General features: G+C 44.3%; 1 protein-coding gene across 1 annotated transcript; it reads right to left on the bottom strand.

The window, feature by feature from the left end:
• Positions 1-1,845: 1,845 nt before the first annotated feature.
• On the bottom strand, positions 1,846-10,381 carry POU2AF3 (POU class 2 homeobox associating factor 3; the record flags this gene model as incomplete). Its single annotated transcript, XM_031443325.2, has 5 exons — positions 1,846-2,485; positions 3,860-4,089; positions 5,487-5,541; positions 9,555-9,663; positions 9,975-10,381. Coding segments are annotated over 5 exons (1,173 nt in total), but the record flags the coding sequence as incomplete, so codon positions are not given.
• Between the last annotated feature and the right edge of the window lie 203 nt (positions 10,382-10,584).

Here is a 10,584-nt window from a genome sequence, read left to right as displayed (position 1 = left end):
GTGCAGAGGCTTTGGGTTGGGTGAACAGACACTAGTTGACAACGGGCCAGTTCAGTTTAGTTCTAAACTATTACAAATTTAGTTTTATTGGCATCTTAGAAAGGCAGGAATTGTTCTGGTGCCCTGGCACATCTGTCCCAGGAGGCAGGTAGCAGCTTGTCCTTGTTTGCCCGAGCCTTAGTGGAGTCCCCAGGGAGGGGACAGTCGGTCGGTGTCCTTTGAAAACAAATCTTGGTAGAAAGAGGCCCACAGAGGTGGTGGTTGGTCAGCTTCTTCCCCTCGATTCCCAAAGTGGGGGACGCTGGCAGCTGTTGTGCGCGGCTGCTTGATATCCTGTGGACAGTCCGACCCATCTGGGGAGCTCTGACTACTTGTGATGGGGACACACCTTTGTGTGTGCCGGGAAGCTGGGGCTTAATGGAGGCTGAGACTCGGGCTCCTGAGCAGTCTTTCACAAGTGGGAACTCCAACTTTTCATCAGGGGGGAGTAGGAAGCACCACTTTGGTGTTTTTCGGACCCAAGCTCAGGAACTTACTGGCTGGGTGACATGGGACCGGTGACTTAACTTATCTGAGCCTCAGACTCCCCATTTTGCTGTCAATGTTGTTGTGAAGATTAAATGAGATGCTGTGTAAGAAAACCTGCAGACAATTCTGGCACATGGGAAGGGCTCAGAAAATGGTAGCTGGGCCAGTGCCCATGGTACCAGGATTGCTGCCATTGCGCTGAACCTTAGGACGTAGAAAATGTCCCCCAGATGTCACTGCAGGGATGAAGTCCTGTACCTTAATGTCCTTAGCAAACAGCATTTAACAGTATAGCCTAGCAGAGGTAGCTTAAGTAACTCCTGACCACCTTGAAAGACAGTTGGCCTTATTCATATAAATTGATTAGAGGAAGTAAATACTGAAACTCAGTTGTAAACAGCATGGTCAGTCCTACAAATCAGTCTGTAAACATAAGCAATGCCTACTGAGAGACCTAAAGCAGAAATTCAGAAATAAAAAGTAGCGAATAATTCGAAGCCTTTTGTTGCATCAGCTGCGTGGGAGCTCTCAAGAGAAAGAATATCAAGTATTGGCCCCCAAAGTTTACAAAACAGTAATTTTGGTCATTTCTTTTTTTTTAATTCATCTTTGTTGTTGTTGTTGTGTTTTTTTTGGGGGGGGGGTAATTAGGTCTATTTATTTTTAGAGGGGATACCAGGGATTGAACCTAGGACCTCACACATGCTAAGCATGCACTCTGCCAGTTGAGCTATACCCTCCCCCCTTACAAAACAGTATTTCAGAAATGCAAAGACTTATCTACAGGTTAACATTGCTGTGGATAAGATGTACTTCTTGGTCAAATGAACCTTTCATGGACTACTGTTAGAGATGAGAAACTCATGATTTTCTTTGTTCGTTTTAAATTTTTTTAGAGGGAGGAATAATTAGGTTTATGTATTTACTTATTTATTTATTTAATGGAGGTACTGGGGATTGAACCCAGGACCTTGTGCACGCTAAGCACGCACTCTACCACTGAGTTATACCCTCCCCCACTGAAAAACTCACGATTCATAAATATCTTTCTCTGATGTTGCTCTAAGATGTTAGAGGGCAGGCTGACTTTCCCTCTTTGACAGTCAGAGCTGTGTCTGCCTTCCAGCCCCACAGGAGCCAAGGCACCTTGCCACGTTAAGACGGTTTCCAATTCATTAACAAGTGAGAGTAAATACCAAAGTCTAATTCGTGATTTCCAGAATTAGTTGACATGATTCAAACCAATCAGGAAATGACTACTGGAAAATTAGAAAAAAAAAAAAGCCAACTTTAAATAATACAAAATTATTTATTGGTTTAAAAAAAAACTGGAATTTGTTCATTACACAGAAAACTATTGAACGTTCCCTATAAAAACTTTAACGGTAACATACATAGGGGAAGTGGCACTATGACTGTGTGTGAGGACGTCATACTAATGTCTAAATTAGTGTCAGAACATCGAACATGGTGACCTGCAAACTGCCTGTGACATCTGGTTAGCAGGTTGCGTAGATCAAGTCGCCATCTCGAGGTGGTCAAAAAAGATGCAAGCTCACCATGTCCCAAGTTAATGTAATTTCTGTTAACTATAGCAGATGTCCCAGTTGGCTCCCCTCTGATAGAGATCACTGGTGGCTGCTGCTGGGGGAGCGAAGTTCCCATAGTCTGTGCTGGGGTGGGAAAAATACTCTGAAACTCTGAAGGGGTCCAAGTGTTCCGCCTCACAGGAAGCACAGTAGCAGACGGAGGTGGTGGCAGAGGAGAAGGGGTCGCACTGAGTGTGCGAGGGCAGGTGAGGGTAGGAGCAGTCTTCTGAGGAATAGCCACAGTTTCTGGTGTCCAGAGAAGGGGGAGAGTTGTAATTCTCCGGAGCATATGAAGGGAGCTGAGCAGGAGAGTAACTGTAGTCTAAGGATCCAGAGAGCGTGGAGGAATCCGAAGACGATCCTGGGGTCTAGAGAGATGAAAACCAAGGAACCAAAAAAGCTTAATAACTTAGACAGGATTAAAAGAACTGAATAGAGTGGATTTATGAATGCCAAGTAAGAACATTAAGGGTAAGAAAAAAAAAAAGAAAGAAAGAAAGAAAGAAAACGAAAAGCACAACAAAACACCCAGCCCAAGTCTGCAGAAGTAATTTTAATTGCTGACTGCATGATTTCATGACACCACATTCTATGTTTACCTATTTCTTTCCCAACAATAAATTGTCTTGCTTCACTGGCTTCCTTTGTTATAAGCATACTTTAGAGGATGCTTTGCTCTTAAACCACAAAGTCCCATTGTGCTTCAAGTCACCTGCACCTCAGATCCTGCTCTGTGCCACATTATGAGCTGCAGGTGGCACTGTGGATGTTCCTCCACACCCTTGACTGTGGAGAACAAGGTGAACAGGCACAGGTAGAACCGGGATCTTCACTGAGCCAGCGCCTGGGAGACTCCAAGACTAGCAACTACTGCTATGGTCACCAAAGTCTTGTCCCTGGCTTCCTCCTGAGCAGGTCTACAATCGTTACTGAAAAAGCCTACCTTGGAAGCTGGAAGAGAACTGGATGATTGGGGCCTGTGGGCTTAATTTCCTATCCCCTTAAAATTTAGTCAGATATGTACCCAGACTTTTGACAAACCAAAAGAAAAAAGTATTTACATTAGAAAATTCACTTTTTAAGGTTTAAAAAAAAATATATATATATGAGTATCTAAAAGACATCTTCAACCATTGGTATCTACTAATGGAAATTCTACTCCATTTTAAGTGATAACACATTTTCAAATACTTAAGGTCCATGAAGAACAGTGAATTCAAATGTTTTCAACTATTAGGGATTCATTTCTTTACCCACCATCTCAGACCCAAGTAAGTTCTTGTGCTTATATCAGATCAAGACAACTAGTCAGCAGAGCCGATTCAATGTTAAAGTAAAACCGAAAATACTTTTATCAGGTGACAGTTTGTACTGCATCAACACAACCTTAGTTCCATTTTCTAGAACTCAAAAATCCAAGGGCCATTGTTTAAATCACTGATTGCCAGTGAGTAGATGCCTGAACTTTACAGTTTGAAAACATTAAGTGACTATTGCTGGGAAACCTCTTTTTATTGCCACACACCAACATACTTGGGAGTAGCCGACTTGGGAAATCGTAATTACGTGTTTTTGCCTTTCAATGTGTGGCTATTTTTAACTCCATTGAGTTTTAAATGGTTCTTTGCTTGTTTCCTGGATGATTTCCTTGTTGATATGGTTTGTATTTCTCACGAGATGATGCAAACTCTCTGCATGACAGTAAGCAATCATAGGTTTTGTAAAGGACTGAGATAAATTACCAGGCTCTGGTTAAAGCAGAAAGGGGCAGCCTGGAAGCTGTCTGGGAAATAGTGTGGAGTACTTTGCATGAAATTGAGAGAAGGGTCTGGGTGTGTCTCTGACTGAAGGTAGGAATCAAAGATCTGGTCGAGGCAGTTTGGGTTTTCTTCACAAGAAACACAACTGGAAAATTCTCGGGGCTGGAAATAATTGGGCGTGGAGGGAACTGGTTCAGGCTCAAAATACAGTCCTGGAAGAAAAAGGAAAAGAGAGGTTTTTGTTTAACAATCGCACTTACGGATTTGAGTGGAGTTCTACTCTATGTTCTGATATTTACGATACCTAGGGGAAAAGGGGGCTTATGAAGTTCTAAAACCAAAGGAAATAGGCAAGCAATTTGGATTTTTCAGTTGCCTTAGCTAATTCAAGTCCCCGTGAAATAAACCTAGTTAATTATCTAGAAACTGGCTATAAGGGTGGCTAAGATAAAGGAAAAGAATAGTGATCTGGCCTCTCTCCAACAGTCAAATAATAGCTCAAACTTCCACCTTCCACTTTCTGTAAAAGCATCAATGCCCAGCCCCTATCTGCAGTCCCAGTGAATCCCAGCTCTCAGAAGTAACTTCCAGAGTGGTTTGAGGCTTTAAGAAAACTTCCAAAAGTGAAGGATGGGAAAGAATTCTCTTGACCTAGGGTTAATGCTTTCCTAAACTTTTCACACTTACTCAGTAACTTAATTTTTGAGGAATATTATAAATGGCAACGCAAAGCATGAATATGGAGACCGAGAATGCAGAGTACAAGTTAGTACTACTTGTTTCATATTATCAAAAGCAAGGATGTTATGTCAACCTGATCGTGGAATTAATGCCAGTTGTTAATGTCAAACAGGAATCGTTCTAAACACATGACACCTTTTCCATTTTAATATTAAGAGGCCCCATTTCTGAGTATTACCCTTAAATGCACAAAGAAGACAGGTTTCAAGTATGTCCTTCAGAGGGACGACAGAACACAGGAGGTTTTGAAGTCTTGAGGCTCCTTTAAGATTTAAGTTACAGTGGCACGCTCGGTGGGGAGCTCCCAGGAGCACAGGTTTCCTCATATAAGACCTCCTTAATCTCTCAGCTGTTGAGTGGCATAGGTAGGAGTGTTTATGTAACAGACTTATTCGTAATGGGCTGAGAAAACTTGCACCTGTTGGAACTGCTTTCTGGGAAGAGAGAAAGGAAAGGGGAAGGAAGCCCCTGTCGGCTGGGAGCTAAAGGAAACCAGAGCTGAGGCATTATTCTAGGGCCTTGGGATGTCTGTATCCATCTAATAGTGCCCTAACAAAGATAACAGCTTTCTGAAAACAGGTTTCTGATCTCTTAATCCAGTTTGGTTACCTGGAGGTGAGGACCTGGAACAAATGTGAAGAGTAAGCTTTGGGACAGAGCAGACAGTTCAGAAGTGAGGACACAGTTTTGCACTTTTTCCCTGCTGGGCTAGTGTTTGGAGTCACTATGCCTTTTTTCACCTTCTGATTGGTTGGATTCCAATTAAATGGTGGTGCCTTTCCTAACCCCTGAATCAAGTACTGAAAGACTCTCGAGATGGACTTCTTGGAAGAGTTTTTGAGGGAATCATCGGGCTGGCTGTACTGACCTGCAGAAGATGGTGGGACTGGGTCTGAAAGGTGGACACTGTTGCCTCCGGATAGCTGTCAAAGCGAGAAAATGACCACAAAGCAAAGTGAAATAAAAGTTCTTTAAAGGGAAAGCTAAGACATTTTGACATGAGCTCTGTTGCCTTCTGCTCTAAGGTAAGCCAGATTTTTTTCTTCTAAAAAACCCTTGCTCTTGTGAGATACAACCAATGTTATATTTTATTCAGGTTTAATTTGTAGTTTTGTTTGGGGATTTTTTTCCCCTAATGTCAGAGTCTCCCACTTACATTGTAAAGGTTATTAATCTTGATAAAAATGAATTTAAATGGTTTTTACAGTACAGAAATGAACAGTTCAAGAAAACTCAGTAAATAATAATAGCATTTTATTAAATCATTTAATTTAAAATTAATAAGGACTAACATTTATTTAATCTCGACTATCTATAACTTAGTCAGTCATTTTCCTCAGAATTTTCATATACTATCTGATGGCTTATAGGCTTAGGAATTTGTCTTCCCCCCCAAAACACAATTCCTAACTTTTTGTTAATCTGGAGAGCTAAAAATATCCACCTGTTCTTACTAGCTATGAAATACTGAAATAGAAAATATTTTCATAAAGTTGTTGTCGGTGAACTAGAGCATATCTATTTTAGTTAGTGGTTGGTAAATATTTCATCTCTTTGTAGTTTTTTTTTTTATTGTTTTCTGTAAAAGTTGCTTTTTTCACTACTACAGTTAAATACATCAAGTTTATAAGACTGTTCTTTTTAACTTCAAAGTAAAGCAGCCTGTACTTTCCGATTAAATTGATAATTGTACTAACCGAATAATCTAGGACTTTTTTTTTTTTTTTTTTTTTTAGGTTTCGGGTGGTGGCTTTAAAGTTTAAAGGGCCCAGCATTGCTATGAGAGTCTGTCCTGGGAAGCAGAGCTCACCACACCTCTCTCCTGCCTTCCAGGGTACACTCACTCCTGCACACCGGGCCACGGGGAGCCTGCAGTCAGCCGCTGCTGGAACGGGAGGTGGTGTTAATTTTGAAAACGATCCATGCTGTAATGTCATGAACCAGGAAGCTGGAATCCTTCACCAGCTCTTTATGCAAATATTTGGCTGCAGCTTGAGCTCAAGCACTTGGAAGGAGTGGGTTTTAAAAACTCGGCTTCATTGTAGAGCTTTCATTAAGCCCGTTCCTCCCCCGAAACAGGCCGTTTTAGGCTTCCCAGGTTATCTCCCTCAGGTATGTTTACAATATCTTACTTGATAAAATCTTTCTAGTCCTGGGTTCGCTTTACTTTGCTCCAAGAATACAAAGAAAGACTCCTGTCTCTTAGGTTTTGAACAGCATAAAAATCCACAATCTACCATTTATAAAAATACATAAAGGCTATTTAAAAAATTAATGGTAAAAGAAGAGTAAACTGTATCTTTTGATGTGCACTAACTCAAGTTTCCTTTTACCCTAAAGGTAAAAGAGTTGTGTATGTGTGTATGGGTATGTGTGTAGGGCTGTTGGTAAATTGATCTGGCCGAAGTAAGTTTTAAAATCAAATTTACAAATCTAGCACGCACATGTTTCTGCTGGCACTGTTTGAGACCCTAATATTTGTTTCAATCTATAACTCCCATTCATGACTGCCTTCTTAAAATTTCAAATTGTGGATTCCACTCTGACTTCATAACATACTATGGTAAATTTCTTCTTGCTTTGTATATTTCATAAGTCTCTCCTTGGCTTAGAGCTTCCCAGAGACATCCTTCAACCACAGAACAAACTGAAGTTCACCTCTGTTAAACCAGAAGCAGGCATATACCATCCCCTGCTACCTGCCCTCCATGCCTCCTCAGTAGACTTCACAGCTCTCCTAGAATCCCGACTCCTGATGGTCCCCGGAGAGGGATTTTACATCTGGCTCTCGTAATTAAATCATCTTTGTGTTACACCTCCGTGCCTGTGTGGACCTGGGTGGATATACTCTTCCAGGAAGCAAAGTAGGGTCGCCTTTGCTCTGCATGGTCCTGCAAGGAGGCACTGGTTCAGAAGCTCTGCTTATTTCTTACGGGGGAATCCAGAAAAACTTAGATAAGTCAAACTGCTCCAGGGAACAGATACTGGTCAGATACATGAGTGAAATGTTACACTCTTGCTTTTGTTCCAGCAGCTAGCAAACGGGAACAGTGGCCAAACCAACCTGTAAGAAGCCAAGAGTATTAAAATTGCCAGTGTGCAAAGGGGACTTCCCCAAGTGCAGCTGGAGCAGAATTCTACCAGGAATCAAAGCTCCTGAACGAAAGATTACATTTGGTTAGAAATGTCTTGATTTTTTTTTTTAATACCACTAGTATTTGCCAGTTCCCTTGTTCCTGGTTTTATTAATTTTATAATAATCTCTGAACTGAAGAGGTCAGTGGTTGAGGCTACCACCCCTGCTCAGCACAGCTGGATCCACAGAAAGATGAATTTAGGGAGCCAATAGGTGGAAGTTTTTTTTTTTTTTTTTTTTAATATTAAGACTAAGAAAACCTTGGTTCTACTTTTTGCTCTACCATTAGTAATTACAAAACATTGAACTTCAACTATAATAGAGGCATACAAATCCCTGGTCTACTTACCTGGCTTGGTTGTTGTAAGTACTAAAAGAAATAGTGAGTGTGCAAAAGTGCTTTAAAAGAACCACTGGAAAACCCTCTATAAATGGAAGGAAGTTTGATGGTGTTAGCTGAAATTGTACATACGGAGCTATTGACTTGACATCCAGCAAATGTAAACTTTGTGCTCGTGTGAGCTGGCTGTAATAGGGCAAACTCACACCAGAACTCTAAACTCTGAGCAAAGCGTGTAAATGAACATGACTAACTGGCTTTCAACCCCTGGTTGTAATTTTCTTTTAGCTGTTTTTCCCAAATAGTAATAATGACAGCTAACATAGCTCGAGCACTTACTAAGTGGAAAGCACTCTTCTAAGTGCTTATGTGCAATAACTTATTTAATCCTCACAAAATCCCACTGTCTCCAGTTTCAAGATCAGGATAGTGAGACATGAGAGACTGAGTAACTTGCTGGAGGAGACACACCATGGAAGAGGTTTGAACCCAGTCCACTGGTTCTAGAATCTGTGTGCACCACCCCTACAGCATCTGCCTTTTCCCACAAAGGCCCGTTTCATGAAGTTGGGCTTTGTACACAAACAGCACCAGACACAGAAACTGTTACGGGACAGATGCCAAAAAGCTGGAGACAGGACCAACCCTAACACTGGCAATACGAACCCCATCCGCCATATCCGATGTCCACACCCAAACCAACCCAAAGGCAACTGTGTGATCAAGGGCTCTCAGCCATGAATTGCCCTCTTTTGGAGGATGACGCCACCTAGTTTATTTGATTCTGCTTCTGCCCTGAGCCCTCTTGGTAATACTCTCTGTTTTAGGATGTCCATAAAGTGGTAGGGTACCCTTATGAGTGCTCAGATCAATCTCGTGATAACCTGGAACTGCTTAAGGCTTCATAACATCTTAAGGAGGTGGTTCTATATTCCAAGGTGTCTCCTCTGAAGCTAAGTGGCCCCATTCAGCTGGGGAATTTCAGTGCCTGGTGATTCACAGATCAATGACCTCGGAGGCTGGATTTCAGAAGAATGAGGACGGACAGGAGATGTTCCATGGAGAGTCTCTCCTTGAAGGGCTCCCTAACATGAAGCTTCTGGGAGAGATTTTCTTTGCATGTGTGAGGGCACATACACTGTCTTCCTACAGAATAACAGCCTACCTACTGCTGGCTGCTCCTTTCCCTGCACTGGACCAACACGCCCGTATACCCAACTATGATCAGTGAGGGATGGGATCCCCCAAATCCTGAGCCCCACAACATGACCCAGCTGTTCTTTGTGGCTTCCGGTGGTGAACTAGGATGAAGGGGGGTGGGTACAGAAATGATAAGAACAGCTGAGGAAGGCCAGGTCGGGCGTGGTGACTGGGGCCTACGGTGGCCCCCTACACCTTCCCAGACATAGGGCTGAATGAGCTGAACACGAGCTGGGAGGAAGTGAAGGGTTCATGCTTACGGTTCCCCCTGAGGCTGCCTGGTGTGCCCTTCTCTGCTGCAGCAGCTCCTTCACCGTGATCTTCACCCGGACACCTTGATACACCTTAGGTTTTTCTGGGGAAAGCGAGCTGAGTCAGTGGTCAAGTGTGAGATTTGGGTCTCAAGCTGGGGTTGTGGGGGTCTTTGTAAATTATGGCACCGAGGCCAGGCCTCTGGGTCTGGATAATGCAAAGAGGCTGCTAAAGGGCAGGTGGGAGAGAAACCCACATTTCTCAAAGTCGAGAGGATTTAAAGAGACTGTGGGCAGGTTTCAGGGCCCAGTGGAAACAGAACATATGGAAATCTGGGGCGACGCACCCCAGGCCGGGCCTGAACCCTAGACCAGTAGCAGACAGGTTTTTCTGCTCAGGAATGTGGAGACCAGTCCAGGGGAGCTCACCTCTCGGCTAAGTTAGGGGAACCCGGGGTTTTGGCCTGGAAGAGGGTGCTATGCACCTGGGGAGGGGCCGGGCGCCGCTGCAGCTGACCTAGCCCACCCCACCCCACCCTGGTGGAAGTTCTGAGGCCTTTCCTTCTCCGCCAGGCCAGACCTGGTTCCTGGGTGCGGAATCCAGCCCTGGGGCAAGCACTGGACAGATGGCGTTTGGCCAGCCTTGTTCTTGGGCCGGTGAGGGGCGCACTAGACTGACCCCAGTAAAGGCACCAGGCCTGAGATCTCCCTCCCTCCCTCCCTCCGGTCTCTTTCTTCTGCCTCCTCTCCCTCGCCCCCTTTCTCCGCCTTTCCCGCTCTCCATCTTTCCCTCCTCCCTCCTTGGGCCCGGCTCCTGCTCGCCCCTCTTCCCGTCTCTCCCCACCCCCTCCCTCTCTGGCGCAGGCTTTTCTCGGTGGCGCCCGGAGACTCCGAGTCGAGTCCGCGCAGCGCGAGCTCCAGGGAGGTGTGCAGGGCGGCCGAGGCCAGCGCTCTCGGCGGGGAGGCCGCCCCCCGGAAGGGGCCGCCCCCGGGGCTGGCGGGGCCGGGCTGCCCGGCTCGCGGGAGAGGCCGGGCGCGC

This window comes from Camelus dromedarius, chromosome 34 (genome assembly GCF_036321535.1).
Source record: "Camelus dromedarius isolate mCamDro1 chromosome 34, mCamDro1.pat, whole genome shotgun sequence".
Classification (NCBI taxonomy): Eukaryota; Metazoa; Chordata; class Mammalia; order Artiodactyla; family Camelidae; genus Camelus; species Camelus dromedarius.
This window is presented reverse-complemented; position numbering and strand designations above follow the sequence as displayed.